The 23114-nt window shown below is 47.0% G+C and overlaps 1 protein-coding gene across 5 annotated transcripts in view; it reads right to left on the minus strand.

Moving 5' to 3' along the window:
• Nucleotides 1–1150: 1150 nt before the first annotated feature.
• Nucleotides 1151–23114, minus strand: part of ARHGAP23 (Rho GTPase activating protein 23) — a 171861-nt gene continuing 149897 nt past the window's right edge. For all 5 annotated transcript variants that reach the window (XM_083582343.1, XM_083582341.1, XM_083582342.1 and 2 more), the window contains 7 exons: nt 22798–22871; nt 20439–20528; nt 19040–19165; nt 16831–16872; nt 15433–15526; nt 8397–8428; nt 1151–7449 (listed from right to left, as the gene is read on the minus strand). In XM_083582343.1, the coding sequence (XP_083438469.1) occupies nt 6259–7449; nt 8397–8428; nt 15433–15526; nt 16831–16872; nt 19040–19165; nt 20439–20528; nt 22798–22871 (1649 nt within the window). In that variant the 3' untranslated portion in view covers nt 1151–6258. The remainder of the gene's footprint in view (nt 7450–8396; nt 8429–15432; nt 15527–16830; nt 16873–19039; nt 19166–20438; nt 20529–22797; nt 22872–23114) is intronic.

Raw genomic sequence — 23114 nt, forward strand, 5'->3', positions numbered from 1 at the left:
GTTTCAAAACCATTCTTTAAAAAGCAGATATTCCGTTGTGCTGTTTGGTATTTGTGGGACAACGTGTGTACTCAAGGGTGGTCTGGGATCACCAACATGGCGCCTGTCGGCACAATGACTCCCTTGAGATGTTCTCCTGGTGCCCTCAAAGCCTCTGAGCCCCCCCCCACTGCCCCCCTCTGTCATGAGGTTGGTTACCCCTTTCTCCCTTGAAAAGAGCATAAAGCTGATGGAGGATATTGGAAAAATGCTCTTTCCGTTCTATGTACTTTTCAAGTCTTGGGTCAATTCTGCTGGATACGATTCTTTTTTACAAAAATATTCAGAAAAGCAAAGTGTTTGTGTGCGGGCGGCATATGCCCTCTCTATCTCTGGGTTGAACTGCTGAAGGAAGGAGTGATGTGACCAGAGAGGGTGGCACCTAAATTTATCCAGAACAAGCTGCAGAAATTAACAGACTGTGAGAAAGAGCTCTTCTCCCCACTCCCCATGCAGTCTCTGTGTACTTGCGTAGCAGGCCAAGTGAAGTATACAGTGTATTCTAGAGCAGGGGTTGACAAAATCAGGCCCTGGAGGTGAGAGCCAGTGTGGTGTAGTGGTTAAGAGCAGTGGACTTGTTATCTGGTGAACCAGGTTCGATTCCCTGCTCCTCCACATGCAGCTGCTGGGTGACCTTGGGCTAGTCACACTTCTCTGAAGTCTCTCAGCCCCACTCACCTCACAGAGTGTTTGTTGTTAGAGGAGGAAGGGAAAGGAGAATGTTAGCCGCTTTGAGACTTCTTCGGGTAGTGATAAAGCAGGATATCAAATCCAAACTCCTCTTCTTCTTCTGGTGGGTTAAATGCAGCCCCACAGGCTTTTCTCAGCAGCCTTCCTAGAGTGTTTTTGCTGGTATATCTTGCATACCTAGATGATGATGGCGTGTTTGTGTAGATACACATGCATCTTGTTCTTTGCACATCTGGAATGCAGCCTAGTGTCCAAAGGAAAGTCACATCTGCCTCTTCATCTGCTTTCCGTCTCTAGCCCCACCTACTGGGGACATGTGGCCCTCATAAGGTTGCTTATGAATGAATGTGGCTCTCAGGCCAAAAAGGGCCTTCAGGTTATGGTTCTTTGTTTTGGAAAAAAGAAAGAAAGTGAGCAAACATTCTCTGAATAAGCCAGTTTATTTCCAATATGTATATCACTGTAATTCTGAGGAGATCCTCAAAGCAGAGTTTGGGTTTCTTCAGTTGTTTCGTTTGACCATATATATATGTCTGACATTGTACAACACAGTGAAGGTGGGAAGAGGGACAAACCATGCAGGCAGGCAGGTGCTTTAAAAAAAAAAATCAACACTGTCAATATAACTGGGTTTTTAAAAGGAGCAAAACAAAACAGTCTTCATTAAAAAAAAATCCTTATAAACTCTTTTATCATATGTTACACATTTAAAGATTATTTACAAAATAAAGTGAAAAATAAAACTTTACAGCAAATATTTGCATAAAAGAACAATGCATAACAGTGTAGCAAATAGTTTAGCTTTGCTAAGTTTTAAATTCCACATCTCCACACACCCCTTTTCAAGGCCTCAATGGAATGGCTGTAAGATGTGCATTAGAAAATGCGGAGTGTGGAGCACACAGCACATTTGTGGCTAATTCAATTGTATCACAAATTATAGGCATTTCCATTTTTTGGTGTTTTGTGTTACAGTTGTTTTATGTCCCTATCAGCATGAACAACATTTCTGTCCTTTTAAGTCTTTTTTGGAATTTGTCTTATGAAAAATCCCCCTTTGTTGAAACCCCGCAGAATCCATTAGCATGTCAGCGCGCTGGAGGGTACGGGCGCTAATAATTGCCACTCGCTTCCAATTGCAGAAACCAATCCGCAATCTGACAGAGCTTGAGCCTATATAAACTTCCACATTTCAAGCAAAAGTGGTCATCAATGTGTCTGATGAGTTTCTGACGTTCTAAAACTCCTATAGACATTTTAAAGCAGTCAGGTATATAATTTTTTTATACTCTGCATTTACCAGACACTTGAGGCCAACACTGCAACCACTGCCAGACCAAAAGGACACTACGACGCGTGGATAAAATCTCCAGTTGTGACAGTATCTCCGCTCTAGTACAGAGAATTCTATGGTTTTCAAAACAAAGAGTCCATTCCCAATGAGAGGGAAACTACAAATGTAAGAAATCCAGCAGGGTTCCATTTCCAGATTCAAGCCTGCCACTCTCAGCATGCCACACCTCGTTTAGGATTACAGTCAGGGTTGCAGCCTAATTCTACCCAAAATGGAACTAGGGGACAAAGTTTGGTATGCGATTTTGGTGGAATCAATTTGCTAAATTTGAGCAGAAAGCGTATAGGAATCTGCATGGCTTCTGCTAGTCCCCTCTATACTCTGGTGCACATTTTTAACATTAGCTAGCGCCCAGATGCCCTTGTGAACTCTGAGTTGTGCTGCATCATGGACTATGTAGTACATGTAGCTGCTGCATACATGGCATGGGAATTGAATAATGCGGAGGATAGCAGGCCTGGAAGCACAAGGATGGTGAACTGGGATCCTACAGGCCAGATATTTTGAGTCCTGGTGTCAAGGTAAACAGCACAATTCATGGTGGAATTCCACCAGGGTTTGCCTGTGCTTCTCTACAATCACTACATTCTCAGAAGTAATTATAAGGGTGGTTATGAAGGTACATAACATAAAGCACTTTGGACACTAAAAAACTAGATTTTTAAATAATCATTGTTGGTGATTACCAAGCCATCTGTGCCTTGAACCTCTCACCAAAGTATTTGCAACTATGACACAGAGAATTTGCACACTGCTAGCCCTTACAGGTCAGATTCCTCTCACACATGCATAGCCAGCACTTAATTTCTGATCCAAACACTGGATAACTCAAAAGCTGCAGCTGTGAATCGGCTCCACGCAAACACCCTAGCCTTGGATTGACGCCTGGCAACTTGTTCCACAATGGCTCATTGGTACACACATCACTACCTTAATGTTGCACTCACTAAAACATGAATATGCATGAACTAGCCTACACTTGAGAGCTAAAGTGAAGACTTGGGAGAGCAGAGTTGAAATCCCCACTCAGCCAAAACAGCTTGCTGGGTAAATCTGGGCCAGTTACTGGCCTGGTTTAGACAAGCTGCCTTCCCTCCCCTCTGTTTCTGTTTCTCTGGCTTCTGTTTCTCATCATGATTTGTTAACTGATGAGCAGCACCAGTCCCTGGCTCTGGTGTTAACAATGAACCTTGGCTCAATGCAAATCAGGAATGAAGCGCTAAAGCCAGTGTGAAAGAGGAGGAAGAGCCGGTCGAGGGAGGAGTGCTTAGTCCATGGTTTATGAAGCCTGGCAAGATCATCTGAAGCAGGCTAACCTACCTCACAAGGCTGCTGTGTGAATATGCGGGGATAGGAATGACACATGCCGCCCTGAGTTCATCACAGGCAGGGCAAGATAAAGCTCTCATAGCAAACTTCAAGGTCACTTTGCCTGCAGACATATACAAGCAGCAAGAAGTTGCTATGGAGACTAGAAACATCTTCAATGATAGCAATGTTTGCCTTGCGTCCTGCAATGATGGCTTTCTAAATGCCACCTCCAAAGGATGAAATCCAGCGTTTGCCACTTTCCAACACATTTGAATGCCGCCTTGCCCTCTAAAGGAGCTCAAAATCGCAGTTAAGCCTGCTAGCACCACTGGCAAGTAGGTTAGGTTGGCATGCAGCAATTTGTTCAAAATCCACCCACTGAACTTCATGGGCGCTGGAAATGGTGCTTCCAGGAAAACTGCTGAAACAAAAGCACTTTGCTCGAAAGTGGTTAACTACTGATATGACCAGATACTTTTACTATAGCTTGGGTGCAACAGGGGAAAGCCACTATCTCAGTGAGGCTATTTTCTGACTGTGCAGCATTTTTCTGCAGAGGCAGCTCCTACACTTCACCATAGAGCATTCACATATTAAAATAGCACCTTGCCTATTTACTCGCTAAAAGAGCCGCTCCAGTTTCTCTCACATGCCATATGGACAAATGAGATTCTACAAAGGTCAGGGACCAGAAGGAACATTTTACACCACAAGGTGAAAGCAAATCTGTAAGAGGCCTCTCATCTCAAAGGAAATGCAATAAAATAAAATAAAATAAAAATGGGCAGGAAGGATGAGTATCTGCCCTAACAGAGAAACGAGTGGCACCCTTGGTTCACTTCTGTCCCAACATACTGAGAAAACTAAGGAGGGGAAGACATTGCTAAAAAGAAATGTAGCACCAGCAAAAATCAAAGTTTGTGTGGATTTTGGAGGGCAACTGCATAGCACAAGATGGTAGGATTATGGCATTTCAGCTGTTGCTGGAACAAAGGCTGGAATGGAATCCCAACATATGTTATCATGGGAATCTGTAACAGCAAAGTTAAGGAATCTCTCAGACTTGCTTACTGGCATACCTGCACAGGGCACTGGAGGGAGGGAACCAGCTGTGCTTGTCCTCCGTACCTAATGTCCATCCTTCTCACCCACAATACAACTCACACAAGGCCCACACTCAGCCTATCACTTTCTCTGCACTGCAGATTTGGGGCGGGGGACTGTCACGGTAGATTTGAGTGTGAGCAGAACAATCTACATAGAAAGGATTTATGTTAGAAATCCTCCCCATAGGCAGCAAGTGGGTGCTCCACATCCTCTTTAGCACCAAGAGTTACTGGGAAATGTTACAAGGGCATAAAAGCAGCCAGGCAACTTCCCATTTGCACTAACGGTCTTTATCCTCTACTCTCCAAACAACTGCATCCCTGAACTGTACCCAACACAGGTAGGACTTGGCTGATCCAGAAGCCACTGTCTTTTTCCTCATGGTTTGTACAAACTGTCACAAGAGCGGCAAGGAGTCGGGCAGAGACACAGGTAGGCCCTCAGGACTTTCCCCCCACCCACGTTCTCAGTGGCCGAGGGAGAGCTAAGTTGTATAAAGGTTCACAAACACCGACAGCGCAAGGCAGCATCCTCTAAGGCTTCAGGCAGCATGAACCCGTAGGTAGGAAGGGCAAAGGACAGGTCTAATCCCAAAGGTAAACCCAGATGTTGCACAGGTTCCTTCTGATTCTTACTTTTTTGCCAAGAGGGGTCGCCATGGGAGCCTGTTGTGGTAAAGAAACCCCAAAAGACCATGAGTTTTCTGGCACCTTGAAGACTAGCAGTGAATTGGTTGGCCTTTCAGAAACCACAGGACTCCTTGTGGCTTTTGTGGTGTGGGGGGAAACGGGACGGTGCCACTTAAAGCAGGAGGAGAGCAGCGTGGAAAATGCCTCTAGAAAGGTTTCTGGCTCTGTCGTTTTTGGTTTCTCCACGGGCAACTTCCAAGTACAGGGCCAAGTCCACCCCATGCCCACAGGGCACAAGTGCTGCAACTGAAGGGGGTCCAGCCAAATCTGCAGGCGTGTTGCAAAGGCCAAGCCAAGGGAGGTGGGAAACTGGGGAGCTGGTTGCCCACCTGCTCATCTTGGGAGAAGGCACAGAGGGAGCAGTGGGGTGGCTTTCTTTCTTTCTTTTAAAGGGACCTATTCAGAGCCCCCACAAGATTGATACCTTCTTGTGCCCGGGAAGGAGGATTCGGAGGCAGAATGGCATTGGAGCGGGGGCTTGATCAGCGGCAGAACTTTGGCAGTGGTCAAGGCGAAGAATGAGCTGGTCTCCATGAGCATTTCTGATCTGACTTCCCAAGAGCTTCCTCGGAAAAGAGACAAAATGTGGGGCGGCCAGCAAGGCAGAGATGGGCAGGGAGAGGCTCCTGCTCAACAACCCTCCACCTGCCTTCTCCTTCACACACATGCCCTGAAAGCCAACCTGCAGACCAGCACCCTGGAGCCAGAGAAGCTTTTCCAAGCAGGAATGGGGGCTGGCCACCCCCCCCCCACATTGCCCCAGGTAGCCTCCCAGCAGCAAAACCAAGGCAAGAGCTTCCTATGGGCTGGCCAAAGAGCCCCTTCCCTCGTTTCACCCGCCTCTGCTTCCTTTTCTCCAACTGCCGCCCTGGGGAGGGGAGGGGAATAAATAAATTCACAAGTCACGAAACAGGAGAGTCATTAAATTAAGACCAGGGGGAAGGGGGTCAGAAAGCGAGGCTGGGGCAGAGAAGAGACTCTTGCTCCACTGAAGTTTGAGGCTGCTGGCGTGGCCAAGCCAAGGTTCCTCCCCTGCCGCTCCAACCAGGGGCTTCCCCCGCCTGCCCCCTAGAGGCACTGGTGGAAGCGCAAGGAAGCTGTGCGCCGGGGAGCCGAGCGCCCTTCAGAGCCGGCTTTGTGGCGCTGCTGCTCACCACCGGGAGCAACCGCACTCCCCAGAGCAGACGAGGAAGGCCGAGCTTTCGTCGACTCCAGGCTGGAGAGCCCCGAGTCTTTGTTGTCCCGGAGGGGAGCTCTGCTGGTGGCGTCCAGCGGACGGGCCTCAGGGGCCCCCAAGACATGCTGATCCTCCCACTCATTGTAGTTGAGGTCCTTGAGACCGCCGGGCACCACCACCGTGTGGCGCCGCCAGCTGTTCCTCTTGCGCCGAGTCTCGGGCGAGTGGGGCTTGCGCAGCCGCACCGCCAGCATGTCGTCCGACGAGCCGCGGAAGCGCAGGCGCAGCTGCTCCGTGAGGGAAGGCCGGCTGTGGGCCTCGGCGGCCCCCGTGGGCTGCAGCGACTCCTGACTCCCCGGCGAGCTGGAGCTGGGGCCTTCCGTGCTGCCTTTGGAGGAGGCCTCGCTGCTGTAGCGGGGCCGCGAGAGCTTGCGCCGTGCCAGGGTGTCGCACTGCATGAGGCGGTGGGAGCTGAAGGAGGCTCGGCTATGGAACGCTTTGTCGGCTGCGGCAGCTCCACCTTCTGCCGCCGCCTCCAGCCCAGCTCCTTTCGGGACCATCCCGGCCTGCCCCAGCACAAAACCATTCTCGGTGTCCGTTTCCACGTGGCTGAACTCGCTCCGTTCATCGTCTGCCTCCTCCCCACGGCTCTCTGCTACGGACTGCACCTCGGAGCACAGGCTGCGGTCGATGGTGGACAGGGTGGAGTAACCCGACACGATGGAGCGGGCATCGTGGGCTGGTTCTGGGCTGCCCCGAGGCACCGTCGTCTTCCTTTCTTCCAACTCTACTTCGAGCTTCACAGAGCCCTCTGGGCCACTCTGCCCACTGGGCTCTGGACCTCTGCTGCCGCTGCTGCTCCCAAGCCCCTCTGCCTCTCTGGGTTCCTCCTCTGCCCCCACCTCCTCCTCGTCTCTCTTGGCGGCTGGTTTGGCGGCCGACTCGTGCTCAGAGTCGTCATCTGTGCTGCTCCCGAAACGCTTGGCCTCTCTCCGCTTCTTCCTCTTGCGGTTGACAGCTGAGATGAAGGAGATGGCAAGCATCTCCTTGTGATAGTGCTCCTTCCGGGAGCCCCACGAAGCCTGCAGCAAGGGCAAAGGGAGTGGGGAGGGAGGGAGAGAGTTATGCCTGGGGAAAGCTGTCCAAAGCAGAGACAAGGTAGAAATATTCAGGTTTTGTGGTCCCCAAACTCCGCCCCGCCCCCATCACTTGAAATTTGCTGGTGGTCTTGGCTTAATGGTTTTTCTGCCTTTGGTAGCAATTGCCATGTCCCGTGCCTGATGCTATATTATTTCTAATTATATTTGCATTTCTTCTTTTACTTCTTACATTGTATGTTATTGTGTTCGGATTTGCGCTGCACAGAAATCAAACTGTAATACAATGAAAGAAACAAAAGGGAGAAAAATGCAAGTAAATTAAAAAATCCAATAGAAATATTTAATGGGGACATGCCGTGGACCACTTGAATGAAGACCACGGGCCTTCAGAGCACGGTTAGGGAACTCCTGGGTTACAAGACTGGTCAACCCTGGGATAATAACCCCTTAACTCACTGATCTGTTTACATGCCCTAACAGAGAGCATCATATTCAGTATCGTTAATGCAGATTCGCAATTCTCACAAGTGCTTTTACATTTGCCCTGACAATAAGTATAAAATGGGAAAGTCAGATATCACTGGGAGATGCTACCTGGGTGAGTCACACAACCTATGGGCCAAGAAATGCATGACCTTACCTGCAGATGTGCCCTTGTGTGCATGGTTCTCCCCCCGCCTTACAAACTAGTTGAGCAGGGGACCAGATCAGTCATGGGGTGGGGGTAGGGGCTTTTGCCTCCAGATCAGGCCTCCCAAAAACACAACTTGTATGGCATTGCAAGAAAGGATGGGGGTCCTGTTGAAAAGAATGGAACCCTTCCCCCCCCAGTGCAAATTGCGAGTGCAGGGACCCCTTAAGAGGAGCTGAATCATCTTTTCCCGCCTCTCCTCCCCAACAGGCAGGTATGACACAGAAAGGAGCCTTACCTTTGATTTAGCTGAGCCACTGTTGGTCGAATCTGTTAACAAACGAAGAGGAAAGAGAGAGAGGAGAGGATCAGTAAGACATGGGGCAGTGTCGGGAAAGCGGGTGGGTCGTGAGGCTGCCGAGGGGAACCCTTGTCCCCATGGCTTCCCTGCAGCAAAGGTATGTCATGCTCCCGAGTCAGCGCATTAGAGCTAAACCGACAGGTGCACCCCATAAAAAAGGGATGACTCAGCAGATGTTTCTTCTGTTCTGACTATGGATGTCTAAAGGCTTCTCTCTCACTGGACAGTGTAAAAAACAATGCAAAGCAACAACAGGTGCTGTTTTGGCATCCAGGGCTGACTTTGCTCACCTTCCCCTAAAGCCTGGATAGTGAGCTCAGCCAATGGCCAGCTATGAAGCCCTCCCAATAGAAACCTAATAATGTCTTTTTTATTTTCTTCATCTTCCTGACAACACGGGAAGAAGCTTCTGCTGGCAGAGCTGGGGGCCTCCGTATTTTGCAGTGAATGTATTCATTAGCTCAGCCGCTTCTGAAACTTCACAGAGCTGCACTTCCCCTTCCTTTGTCTGCTACTGGCTCCTTAAGACACACACTTGTGCACAGAGCAGTCAGGGACTCCTGAATCTCACTCTTCCCTTCAGCAATCTCATTAGGATCACAGCCTGTACTTTGGTGGGTCGGAGCATTGGCTGTTAATGGCCCAATCACCAATGAGACATGACAAGGTCGTTTGCGCCCCCTGGTGGTGTCCTGGGGAAGGACACTCCCAAGATGAAAATCAAATTAAAAGAATAGGTACCCCAAATTCAGGGGCTCTTCCGATAGACATCTAACGGAGGCAAACCCTTTTTCTAATATCACATCGCTTCTTGCCAGAGGAAATTGTCTTAAAGTGAGGGACTCTATGCAAATTTATTTATCCTAGCACATCTCTGAGCAAAACACCAATAATATTTTGGGCCCTTACTAAAAAATAAGCCAAGATTGAAGAAGGTTTGGGAGCAGGGGGCTCCCTCTTGTTAAATAATAGTCCAGAGAAGGGATGTTGACCCTGGGTGTTTACAAACATGCCACCTTGGACCACAAGCCACCATTTCATTTTGTCTCGTGTTTACTTAAGGAAAATAAAATTGAATGAACTGGTGGCAAAATAAAAGGGGTGGGGAGGGGAGGAAATCAAGAACAAAGAACAGATCGAGCACCCCAGAACACGCAGAGTATCCTGAATGAATGAATGGGGGCTTTGTAAGGGTGGGGACCACAATCAGGCACATTTGTTCAAGTGATGGTGACAAGGCTGTCAGGAAGGTTAGTGGAGCAAAGTCAGTGGAATTAGTTAAGTAGAAAGGCAGATTGAGCACAGAGCGGTTAGGGGGAAGGCAGTGGAACATCTGATCAACACCTGACTTGTCGCCACACACAGCTGCCTGCCTCCTGCTCTATGGGCCCACTAACAACATGGCAGGAAGGCACAGCGTCCTAACATCCAATGCATCTGCACATACATGCGCAGTTAGTCCCAGAAGGGAAAGCGCCACAGTTCCACCCAGAGGAGCAAGACTGAAGCCAGGTTCGTAAGGCATGTGACCCATCAAAAGCGAAATGAGCTCATCGGTCAGGTATATGGAGTCCCCCACAGGCTTGCCTGGGACTGTAAAAAGAGGTGGCCAAGGAGGCCACAATATATGACTGGGGGATGGATTTGGCCTCGTGGATCATAAGGTGTTTATCAGGAGCTCAGTGTTAACAGGATTAGGGACAGGGCTGGTCTCCCATCTCCTTGAGCGGTGATTCTGAAACAGGGTCTTGTTTCCCACTCATGGCCAGCAATGTGAGGATGGGTTCTGAAAGCACAACAGGATGCAATGGCAAAAGAAAGAAAAGGAAATGCTCAAGTCGTTCCCAAAGAAAAATTGCGATGGGTGCCGAATTCTCCTGTTCTTTTTTGACCCTCGTGAGGATGCGGAAGAGCAGGTGCCATCAGGGTGGAATCAGCTCTGAAATCAGTGGCATCTTGACTGCTGTGCATGTGGCAAACATGGCAGAGTTCGGAATGCTTCAGAATGCTTCCCCTGCCCCATCGTACTGAATGTACAGTACAGGTGCACTGGAGTGCAGAAGGAACTGGCCTTTTTAACCAGAAGCTGCTCAAGCAGCAACGCTGAAATGAAACAGCGGCCCACAAACAACCAATGAACCAGATTAGTGCCCAGCAGTACAACGAAGGCTGTGTTCACACTGTACATTTAAAGCACATTTTAAATGGCCCTGTAGTTTACCCCTCACAGAGTTACAATTCCCCACAAGCCTTAAAAAACTACAGTGCCCAGAATTCTTTTGAGGGAACAGATGTGCTGCTACTGCATAGAGTGTACACAACCAAAGTTGTAAGAGTCAGTGCTTTGGGAAGAGTCAGTCCTTTGTCCTAGAGGGGATCTGCCTTAGCTGAAAGTGAGGCTCATACCTTACACCCCACACAGCTGAAGGTGAGCCATGAACAGAGGGTGGTGGGTCGAGTTTCACAACCAGCTTAAAAAAAAAAAAAGATTTGCTCTTCTGCCTCAGTTCAGCGATTGCCACGTTCAGAGAGCCACACCTAAGAGAATGGCTGGCAGATGTTGCCCAGATGTTTTAAGGGGTACTTAAAGCAAAGTAGTGGCAATGCAGCCCCCCCCCAAGTTTAACAAAATTAAAAGCCAGGCCAGGCAGATCCAGCAAAGAGGAAGCAGGGGGCAGAGGTGAGTGCTGGCAAACCCCATGGGGCAAGAGCACAGGCAGGAACAATGGCTAGAAAACCACAGAAAATTCGTAGGGGCACGGTACCAGCCAAGCCGTTTGTGCAATAGCTCCCCCGCCTCCATGCAGTCACACACAAAATCCGCCACAGCAACGTCAGCGGCAATGAAACCAACAGACAATATAATGGTCACAATGGCCCACTCTTGACAACCAAGGCCTCCTCCCCACCCACAACATGGAATTAGTGGCTGGCAATAACGAGAGTGAGGAAAGGCAGGAAAGTCACTCTGAGCCTGCCCCCCAACCCCAGAGTCCTTGAAAGAACAAAACCTCTGAAGGTGGAAAAGGAAACATTTCTGGTCTCTAGGCTGCAGCATCCAAGTTTTAAGGACAGACACCTTTTGCTTCCCAGTGGAAAAACTGAATACAAAACAGCCAGGGCAATTATTTTCAGGGATCCAATATTGGTGCAAACATATATGCAGGCATTCAAATCACACAGAACTCTTCATCAGGCAGAGAAGAAAGACAACTTAAATCTTGGGATTTAGACTGTTTGCATGAGCACGTTTTGTTCCTATTATATTATTTTAGACTTGTCTATACTGAGTCGTTATCTTTTGTTCTATAAGCTGTATATAAATGCTAACTAAATAAAACAAAATAAAGTTACATATTACTGGAGCTGTTACAGATAAAAATTAACTACCTTTCCATTCTGTCAGGAGGGAGGGGAGATGTTCTGCACTCGCTTAGAAAGCTACTGATTTGTTTTGTTTTAAACTATTTTCACAACTGATTTTAAATTGATTTATTTCCCCTAATGCTTGGCTTTAAGAAGCAAATCACAGGCCCATGAAGTGGACCTCATTTTTCACTCCCAACTTTTTAACAGTAAGGAGCTTGACCTCCGGTGTCGTGTCTCATCATAGTACACGCCAATGTTGTAGCTCGTCGGCGTGGAAGGACCAATAAGGAACCAGAACCACTTTCCTGTTTTCCTCAATCTCTCGTAATCACCCAATGGAATTAGTGCATGTACACCAGAGCACAACCACACCGTACCAGCTCTAGAGCTCCGGCAGTTCCGCTGGAGTACGGAAGAGGAGGAAGAAGGAGGAGATGGAGAGAAAGAGAGAGAGAGAAGGAACAGAGAAAGACAGCAAAAAAGGTTAAGGAAGTTTGTAAACAGTAGAAAGAGAGAAAAACAAACAAAACAAAACCCCACTTAAACAATACCTCCCATCAACATTAGCAACTCCAGCTGGAGCGCAAGAGCAATTCCCCTCCAGTGCCAAAAATATGGTTTCTCTTCTGCCAACATAAAAGGCTCCGTTTGCCACTGGCCAAGGGGTGGGGTAGGTGACAATGGCTATGCATGCCCTTTTTTTCTAAGGACTGTGCTACCAGATTCACCTTATGCCATCAGCTGATGTGGACATGGTGCCGGTGGCAGGGCGTCCAACCACATGTCCCCTCAACCTCTGTTCCTCCTGGCTTATCAAATCTAGCAGAGGGGGGGGGGCTGACTGGCTGGCTCCAGAGCGTGTTCAATGCTGCATGTGGGGGTGGCCCCTGCTGCACTGAAAAGAGGCAGCAGTGTGACTGCTCCTAAAGAAACCGGCTCTGGACCTGTTGGATTGGAATAGCTATTGGCCAGGTGCCAATACCCTCTTTGGGGAGAAGGTGGTGGAGAGTGTCATGGTGGCATTATTGGGAGGACACCAATTCTTGGAGGACACCAGTTCTTTAGATCCCTTCCTATCTGGGTTCAGGCCTGGTCACCCTTTTCAGAGGGGCAAGTATGACCTTGTGCCTGCTTCTTAATCTTTCTTTGGCATTTGAGGCCACTGGCCACAGCATCCTCCTGGACCGGATCTGGGAAATGTGAATTGGTGGCACTGTATTACAATGGTTCCAATCAGGGCAGCCTAGAGAGCAACGTTGGAAGAGTGCCTTTGGCCCCCTGGTGGCTACACTATGGGGTGCAACAAGGGACTCTCCTCTCTAGTGCAATTTAATATCTACATGAAGCCATTGGGAGCAGTCATTCGGCGTTTCTGGGCCAGGTGCTATCAGTATGCCGGAGACACTCAGCTCTATTTCTCCATGACATCTGAATGGGGAGAGGCTGCACAGTCCCTGGGCCACTGCCTGGATGCAGTGGTGAAATGGATGAGGAAAAACAAGCTGAGCTTGAATCCCAGCAAGACGCAGGAACTGTGGATGAGTCGCTTCCACATTGGGGAAATTGGTCACCTGACTAGCCTGGGATGGGGCTGCACTCCCTGCGAAGGAGCAGGTTGGCAGTTTGAGGGTGCTTCTGGATCCAGCTCTGCCTCAATGGCTACAAGTGCCATTTACCAACTGCGGCTGGTTCGACAGCTACACCCATTCCTGGACCAGGAAAGTCTTGCCATAGTAGTTTGTGCATTGGTTACTTCAAGATGGGATTACGGTAATGCGGGCAATGGTGTGTGTGTGTATTTTTTAATTACATTTTCTGTTCTACAATTTAAAATACTCATTTTACATCCTTAAGATATCAATGGTTTCCCTTCTTCCCTTTCCATGGTTCATTTTACATATCATAAATCCCTGCATATTTTACAAAAACTATACAATTCAGTATGCCATTATTGCTTCCATCAAAACTTTTTACACTGTTATCTTAATGCTGCCAGTGTTTTCAGCTGTACACAATTATTTCCTATATATCCAATAAACGTTTTCCAATTTTCTTTAAACTTATGTTCTTCTTGTTCTCTTATTCTATATGTTAAGTCTGCGAGTTGTGCATATTCTGTCAACAAGTTGCCATTCTTCTTTAGCTGAGACCTCGCTCGTGTTCCACTTTGGGGCTAGCAATGCAAGGAATGTTGGGCTTCCCTTGCACTCGATTCAGAAGCTGCAGTTAAGTGCAGAATGGTACAGCGCGGCTGCCGACAGGAGTGAGGCCTTGTCAGCATATAACACCTGTGTTCAGAGATCTGCACTAGTTGCTGATTTTCTACTGGGCAAGTTCAAGGCATCACTTGGGGCCAGTTTACCTACAAGATCACCTTACCCAACACGTGCCCACTCGACCGCTTTGATCGGTGGAATTGGCGCTAACTACTGCAGGTGCCAATTAATATCTGTTCCACATTTCTAAGAATGTGATCAATTAGTGTGGCAGCACCTGCACTTTCCGACTCCCTGCCTACTGAGATCAACCAAGCGCCTGTCATTGTACTCTTTTAGGTGTCTGCTAAAAACATTCTTGGGACGCGGGTAGCACTGTGGGTTAAACCACAGAGCCTAGGACTTGCCGATAAGAAGGTTGGCGGTTCGAGTCCCCGCAACGGGGTGAGCTCCCGTTGATCGGTCCCTGCTCCTGCCAAACTAGCAGTTTGAAAGCACGTCAAAATGCAAGTAGATAGATAGGTACCGCTCCGGCGGGAAGGTAAATGGCGTTTCCGTGCACTGCTCTGGTTCGCCAGAAGCGGCTTAGTCATGCTGGCCACATCACCCGGAAGCTGTACGCTGGCTCCCTCGGCCAATAAAGCGAGATGAGCGCCACAACCCCAGAGTCGTCCGCGACTGGACCTAATGGTCAGGGGTCCCTTTACCTTTTTAAAAACATTCTTGTTTAGACAAGCCTACCTGGATGCTTAGAAAGTTGAGGCAGTTTTAATCTGCTTTGGCATTTTAACTTTGGCATGTTTTAAAATAGGGTTGTAGATTTTTCTCAATTTTTTTGTTTCATCTCTTTGTAAACTGTCTGGAAACTTCTTCCGACCAAGCAGTGCATTATATTTTATGAAACTGCGAGAAAGCGGGGCAGGGAGAAAGAGATGCACATTGTTGCTAACAGTGCAGCCTCAAAGGGAAGGAGCTAATCCCAGTGGCTTTTGTCCAAACAGGGACTTCTCTGCTATCAGAGAATTGCCCAAACGCAAATATTTTTCAGAAGCAGGCAGATGGCTTTGGCAAAGGATGTTGAGCATCGTGCACTCGAGGGATGGGGTTAGATGGACAGGTCAACAATAAGGAGCTAAAGACAATTTACAAGCCTATGGGAAAGCTAAGAGAAATGAGATCTGGGCTTATGTATGAAACGTGTAGTGTGAAAGGGAAGTTAGTGTGAAAGGGAAGTGGACTAACTTTTCTTTTTCTTTTTTTGCTTGTTGCGCTTAAATACTGGAACTAGCGGGAATAACTTTTACAGAGAGGCAACACTGCAAAACACCAGTCAGAACTTTGCACTGTGGGAATTCCACAGCCATTGGGATGAAGCAATGTCCACTCACCTGAAGCGTCCCCCGGTGCTGCTGTCCTCCCAATGTTGGGCAGAAGGTACTCAATATTCGGCACTGATTGGGCCTCCTGCTCATCTACAGGGGTCTGCAAAATGGATGCATTTGTGGTTAGGAGGGAAGGATTCGAGCTGTCTGCTAGGTGTACAGTGTTCTACGGATTTCTCTTTCTCCTCGGCCAACTCTCTTATTGGTGTGTTTGGCTGCACTGTGGAGGTCTCAGTATTGGAAAACTAGGAGCTCTCCACTCATCTATCTTCCTTCCATCCTATACCTGGGGGGAAATGGGGAGAAGGGAAGGGAAGAACCACTCCTCCCATCTCATAATGTTCTATAGAAGAGTAAAGCTGAAAAGAACTAAAAGCTTATCTCATTTGACCTTGGGCCAAACAGGGAAGACCAGCCACTTAACAGTCCACCACAGTTCAAGCCTACAAAACCTAAACCACAGTTTTAAAATAGTTGCCTGGGTTGCCAGTTCGCTAATGGACACAATTCAAAGTACTCACATTCATGTTTACAGCTCTAAAGGACTTAGGCCCTAAATATCTGAAAGAGCACTTCCTTTCCTACAGACTCCCTCCGGTGCTAAGAGTGGCAGAGAGGCCCCTTCTATACGTCCACCACCCTCATACATTTGGGGCAGGGGGTGGCAGCCTGGGAGAGAGCAGTTAGTATCTGTATGCTCATCACCTCTAGAAATCAAGATATACACGCACACATGCATATAAACATATAATTCCAAAAGCCAGCAACGCCTGTCTGGCAGAAGCAACAGGGGGCCTAAAGAAGTGCCACGTGTACACCTTGGTAAGGAAAACCTCCTTTGTACCGATTTCAGCGTTCTTAAAAAGACTGCCTGCCTCCTGTCTTTCCTGCATAAACAGATCTGCGAGCAGCATGAATCCTGAGATCATCCAATGAAAGAAAATGGTGGGAGATTCCAGACAGACAAAAAGAAGTATTTTTTTCCACCCAGCTCCTTATTAGAACTATCAAATTCATGGGCAAAAGATGCAGCGACGACAGCTCTGAAGGGGAGGGGACAACTTTAAGGAGGGCAAGGCTATCAACAGCTACCAGTCACACTATGGTTCCTTACTATATCCAATATCACAGGCACTGTGTCTCTGAGGACCAGTTGTTGGGAAAGGGCTATTGCCTTCCTGTCCTGCTAGTGGGTTTCCTCACAGGCATCTGGTTTGCCTCAAAATAAAGCTTAGGCTCTTTTACCGCAACAACACCCTAGCTGCAGGGCTGTCCTTTCTGACCACCAACAGGAATCAGCAGAAAGACTGTCTACAGAGCATGGCTGGGAAAGGGCTGTGCTGACACCCTGCATTCCCCTGCAGTCTCAGGTACAGGCATCCTCCTCCTTTCCAAGTGACTCACCTTCTCGCCTTTATCCTCCTTGTCGCTGAAAAACCAGTCTGACTGTGGAAGGGAAAAGGCAGAGGAGAGGAATCAAAGCAGAGTCAAGTTGCTAACATTAACCAGTGAAAGCCAACATCATATTAAGACTCGCAAGTTTAAAGGTGGGCTGGGGGGACTTGTTGCTCTTCAGGTGTTATGGGACTACACCTGTCCCATCTCTCCTGACCATTGGGCCAGGCTGGTTTGGGCAGATGAAGGCTGGAATCCAAGAGGCTGCCTGCCCTGGATTTAAAGGGGCGTCGTGGCAGTTTCTTCACCCATGAAATGCGAACATGAACTCTTCCTGGCTTTTCACTTCACAAGACAGACGTACGTTCTGCGAAGCTGGGCACTGGGTTAGCTAGTCGTCAGAATTCCTCCTTCCTCACTATGCTTTTGGAGGGCTTCCCACCTACTGCAAATAATAATTTCTAACTGTTGCATGTTTTTTAGCCAGTTGTATGTTCCTTTGCCCTCTCTGTTGCTATTATTATTTTAAAAAATCACAACACAGGAACATTTCTGTGTATTGGCTTTCCACTGGCTTCAAGGAACCAGGAAGGGATATATTTGAGTTTTTAATTTAATTCCCCCCAAAATACAGGTTATTTTTCCATATATACACCACAGCATGCAACAGTGCATGCCTGTAAAACTTAATTATGATTAAGTGATCCAAAAGTTAGCGTAAACCTTTGGAATTGGTATTTGGTTTTCTGGAGAATTTCTGAATGAAATAAAGCTCCACCGTTCTCCCACAATGGTTTCTTTATGCGTTGTGCCAGTCTTAATGTGTAATTTCCCCCTGTAAGGGCAATACACCATGCTTTCCTGTACCAAACATTTGAGTTTGCACCTTTTCAGTCCTTCCAGAATGTGGCTTCAAGGAAGGGATTTATTTGTGACAGCCTAACCATTAGCCCACTGGCTATTATTTTCCCTCAACCCAGCTCATGCTTCAAACTTGCAGAACCATTCTCCTCTTCCTTACCAGCCCTCTATCCCTGTAGAACAGGAAAAGACACATCTAGTCAGTGAGGGTGCTTCTGAAGGAACCCCACTGCTTTATAAATGCTGCAGTGACCTATGGCAGAGAAAAGAAGCCCTCCTAATGGGACTACAGCTCCCATCAACCCTATGCCTGCTGAGCAGCAGGTAGCAAGAACAGTGAAAGTACTTCTTGCCACGGGATCACATTCACCCAGTGCTATATCAGCTGCACTGGCTCCCGGTGGAGTACAGGTTCAGGTTCAAGGTGCTGGTTTTAACCTTTAAAGCCCTATATGGCCTAGGACCCTCATACCTACGTGACTGCCTCTCCTGGTATGTCCCACGGAGGACCTTATGGTCTTCAAATAAAAACATCTTGGAGATCCCAGGCCACAGGGAGGTTAGGCTGGCCTCGACCAGAGCCAGGGTTTTTTCGGCCGTGGCCCCAATCTGGTGGAACGCTCTGTCACAAGAGACTAGGGCCCTGTGGGACTTGACATCTTTCCGCAGAGCCTGCAAGATGGAGCTGTTCCACCAGGCCTTTGGCCAAGGCACAGTCTGACGCCCTCCTTTGGTAATCCTCACAGAACTCTAGCCCAATGGTTGCCATTAATTTGATTTTGAATTGATTTTAGAATGAATTGATTTTAGAATGCATTTCAATTAATTGATTGTGATTTTATGTAAACTGTGTTACTTTTATTGTTGTTAGCCACTCTGAGCCTGGCTTCGGCTGGGGAGGGCGGGATATAAATAAAATATTATTATTATTATTATCCACAACTGATTCACTGGTCAAGAACCAGTTCAGAGTAATGGCCAATAGACTTAGCTGCGATTATAGAAAATACTGGAACAAGAAGAGACCAGTAGTGTCTACTGCTGATTTAACACATGAGATATTCCTTATATCTTGTGAAAGTTCTTCTTATATGGTTAAGCTAACGTACCTCAATAAATTGAGAAATGCTCACATATATCTACAGTGACGGGAGCAAATGCAAAACGCAGCAACCACTTCAGAAACTAATAATGGATTGAAAATTTTTTGCATTCATTTCTTTGCAAGAAGATATCCAGATGACTTTTAAAAAGCAATTAAGTGGTGGTCACCCCACATCCAGGAGGCAGGGCCAGTCTTCTCCTGGTTGCCCTCCAGCCCTTGCCATGCCCCTGCAGGCACCTCCATGCCCCTTACGTGCTGTATGAGGGTCTCCACGATTTTGTAGCGGTCAGGCATGTGTGTCACCATGTCGGTCATGTTGTCCTCCGACGTTCTAACAAGGGTGGGACCAAACACCAGAGCAAGATTCCGGGGCTCCATCTGCAATGCAAGCCATTGTTGTTTTTAGGCTTAAAAAAAGAGAGAGAAAAGACTATTCTGGCATTTGACTGCAAGGCGGCAAAGGAAGCTACAAGACTGTTTCCCGCAAACATCTCAGCTTTCAGTCTGCATTAGTTGTCATAGTTATATAAACACCTGCACTGTACACAAGACACTTTGCTGCTGCTTGTGAAATTCTGTAAACAGGTCTTTGGCCCCAAGGAGCTTGCAAGCTAACTGTGCAATCCGGGAATTGTCTTTTGGGAAGTTTGGGGCTTACTTCTAAGTAAGTGACTAGGATTGTGGTGGAAGTTATGAAGATGGTGGAGATGGACAATTAACTTAGACGGCTTTAAAAGGGGCTTAGACAGAAGGCACATTTCCAACAAAGGAGGAATGGCAGATGAAGTTGATGGAGTATGCAGAAATAGCGAGTTTAACTAGCAGAATAAGAGACCAGGAAGAAAGAGTCTTTAAGGAAGACTGGAAATGGTTTGTAGGATATTTGGGGGGGAAATCATTGTAAACAAATCAAACTGTTAGCAGGATTATACTAAATTCAGCCGTATAAAATCAACTGAGATAAAAGAAAAAGAAAAAGACAGAATATGGAATACTTAGAATATGCAGCAGCAAAGGAAAGGGGGGAAGGGAAGTCGATGTTAAATGTATAAATGTATTGTTGGCATTTGGGTGAATGTGGAATCCTTGAAAAATTGAAAATTATAAATAAATAAAATTACAAAAAGATAATAAATAAATAAAAGGGGCTTAGACAAATCCACAGAAGATAAGACTATCAACATCTTACAGTCACAATGGCTAACTCTAGGATCAGTCACCCTGCCTCTGAACATACCTCTCATTTCTGGGAAATGAGAGCAGAATGGGGCTGCTGCCCTCCTGTCCCCCCAGCAGGCTTTCCACAGTCATCTGGCTGGCCGGTGTGGGGACAAAACACTGGCCTTTGGTCTGACCTATTACACTGCTTATGAGGCACTGAGATCAAACCACTGCGTAGCCTAAGGCTGCTTCCAGATGAAGCATATATACTGAGAAACTGTCCTGATTTGCTTTCACATAACTTGCACAGAGGCTATACAATGTCTCTGTCATGGGGATGCTGGGGTTTTGTTTTCTGGGAGCAGAGTTGTTGTGGAAGAGTGTTGCTTACCCATGGCTTGTGCTGTTCGTTGCACCTACCTAGATCTTCTTCCACATGAAGAAGCTACCATATCATACTGCGTATTTCTTTCGGTTCGGCAAACATTACCTTGTTCTTCTCGGAATGATCAGCAATTGTCTTCAGGTGTCCCACCAGAAACTTCAGGGTCTCGTAATAATGGCCTGGCAAGTCCCGGATCTGAGGAACAGATGGAAGAAAAACAGCAGCCACCAATTAGAGCTTGGGACATCCGTGAAAGATGGAAAATTCCTCCAATCCCTCTCTTCTTCCAGATTTCTCCAAAAATTTTGGTGAAATGAATTTGGCACTCAAACTGCAGGGATACAGAAGCTTCTGAATTTAGGAAGACACAGAAACCTGTGAAACTCAAAAGCTTACCATCACCTACATCAACTAAAGCTGGACGCTAAAAGATATAGCTGTACCTGCTCTATAAGTTATGCTCAGGAATTCACCTATGTGGAGGCTTAAAGTGTGTGTGTGGTAATCCTTGCCCAAGACCTTCCAGTTCACTATAACTGCACCATCTGAATTTGCCGGCATGTGATTGAATTGCCCGTGAAATCAGCAACAGCTTAGCTATGGTGTTGTAGTGCTCAAGACTGCAAAGAACCCAGATTTAGGGAATGGAGATAACTCAGCATGAGACACTTAATCTCAAGTTTGTAAGTTTGAGCCCCATGTTGGGCAAAAGATTCCTGCACCGCAGGAATGGACTAGATTGACCCTTGTGGTCCCTTCCAACTCTACAGTTCTCTGATTCTACGTGCAGCAAAAGAGTAAGTTACAAGCATGAACGGGGCTCGTTACAGGATTTGTCAATATGGAGTTAATTACATCTTACACTTTCCCTATGTACTTATTTCCTACATGTTTTTCCCTCTTCACTGGTTCAAGGTTAATTATTTTACATAGTCAGCATGCAAATATAAGGCTCATTCAGCCAGTCCTCCCCGCCCGCCCCCCTTTAGTCCTCCGTAATTGGCATTAAGAGGCTTTTGGTTTGTACTCAGGACTATATAAGCTGCCTGTGGCCTTTGTTTTAGAGGTTACTTTAGCAGACATCATGAAGAATTGCCTTTAGGGTTAAGAAAGTATTTTTTTAAAAAAAACAAACCCTTAAGAGCGATTCTGTTGGTTTGTTTTATGAAATGTAAAATGGGGCAAGAGAACGCTTAAGATTATAAAGGGAGGATTTTTAAAATTGTTTAAACAATTTTTTTAATTGTTTAAAACTATGTTTAAATAATGAACTTCCTATGCCAAGGGATGAAGTGTGTTTGGAGAGGAGTGCTACATAATTTGCTCTGCTTTGTGTAATAAAATCGGTGTTCTTAAAGAGAGAAATCATTTCTGCATACTGGTTTTTCCAGAATTAAGAATAATTTCGTGCTTCACTGTTGACTTGGATGCCATTCAATGTGTTAAAGAGATAAGTGTTTTTATAACTGGCTTGGCAGTTAAGTAAATTGTCTGTTTTATAGATGCTCTTGGAGTATCCTCTGACTTGAAATTTGCTGGGTGTTAACATGTTACATTTAAGGCTTCCTCTTTTCTCCATTCCCATGCTGGCAATTTCTCTCTCTCCCTGCCGCATCCAGCTTTCTACCTAGAGACCCAACACATAACTGCTGTAGAGAACATGCTTTAACCCGTCTGTTATCCACACCAATATTAAGTTTTTAATTTCAGCTGAAGACTGACTCATGCCACCACCACTTTAGCATAACTGGAACACAGGAAGTGGTTTCATATTGAGTCAGACCACTGAGCTGCCTAGCTCAGTATAGTCTACATTAGGGTTGGTGAACCCAGAGTGGCAAGTCTCCTCCCACCCCCCAGCACTGCAGTGGGTGTGAAAACGCTGCCTCTTGAACTTCAGGTATCATTCCTTGAAGACCACGAGGGGGCATGAAATCTCCTGCCATCCGCCATCACAAAGTGATAGGGGCTTGTGTATGAGAGAGAAAGAATACCTATGTATGGCTGCGTAACTGTATAGCGGGGGGTGGGCAGTGCCATATGTCTGTATATATGTGGTTAGTTTGAGTGCAGGTTTGTTTGCTGTATGTGTTGTAAGTGTGCATGTGCTCTATGTGCTCTATGTGTGATAAGTGTGTGTGCATGCGTAAGTGTGCATTGGTCACCTCTGCCACTGGCAACCAGGTCTTAGAGGTCTGACCAACTTTCCATGAAGCCCTTGAGCCTCCCCAGATCTACATCAATTGGCCAGTGCTCTCCAAGGACTCGGTTAGAGGTCCTTCCCAAGGTCTACCTGGAAATGCCAGGGACCTGTGGTATGATCTATCACTGAGCTACAACCTGCCCTCTCAAAAGCTTTGTTACAACAAGGCGAAGAGGAAATGTGTTTGTGTTTCCCCCACTGCATTGCAAAGAAAAAAGCATCCGCTCACAGAGGACAACTTCCCCTCCCCAAATTGCGTACCAGTTTGCGCAAGGTCTTCATCCTTTCGCTGGCATCTTCAATCCGGTTGGCTTCAATAAAGTCATTGTACTTATCTTGTAAAAAAGAAGAAATTCATCTGTGATTGTTAGGCACTGTCTGGTCAGAGGAAATGGGAGTCCCGCGCAAGGTGATAAGGTGGCAGTTTACCTGGGCAGACCAATGGAACTGAGCGCAAGACCTCTGACCCTGATCTCAATTCCCAGGTAGGCCTCTATGAGAGCAAGCACTCCTTAAAGTAACCTGCTCCAAAGCATTTTGAATTGAGTCTGAAAGCAAACAGGAAGCCCAAAGGAGTC

Source organism: Podarcis filfolensis, assembly GCF_964270895.1.
Source record: "Podarcis filfolensis genome assembly, chromosome: 13".
Lineage (NCBI taxonomy): Eukaryota > Metazoa > Chordata > Lepidosauria > Squamata > Lacertidae > Podarcis > Podarcis filfolensis.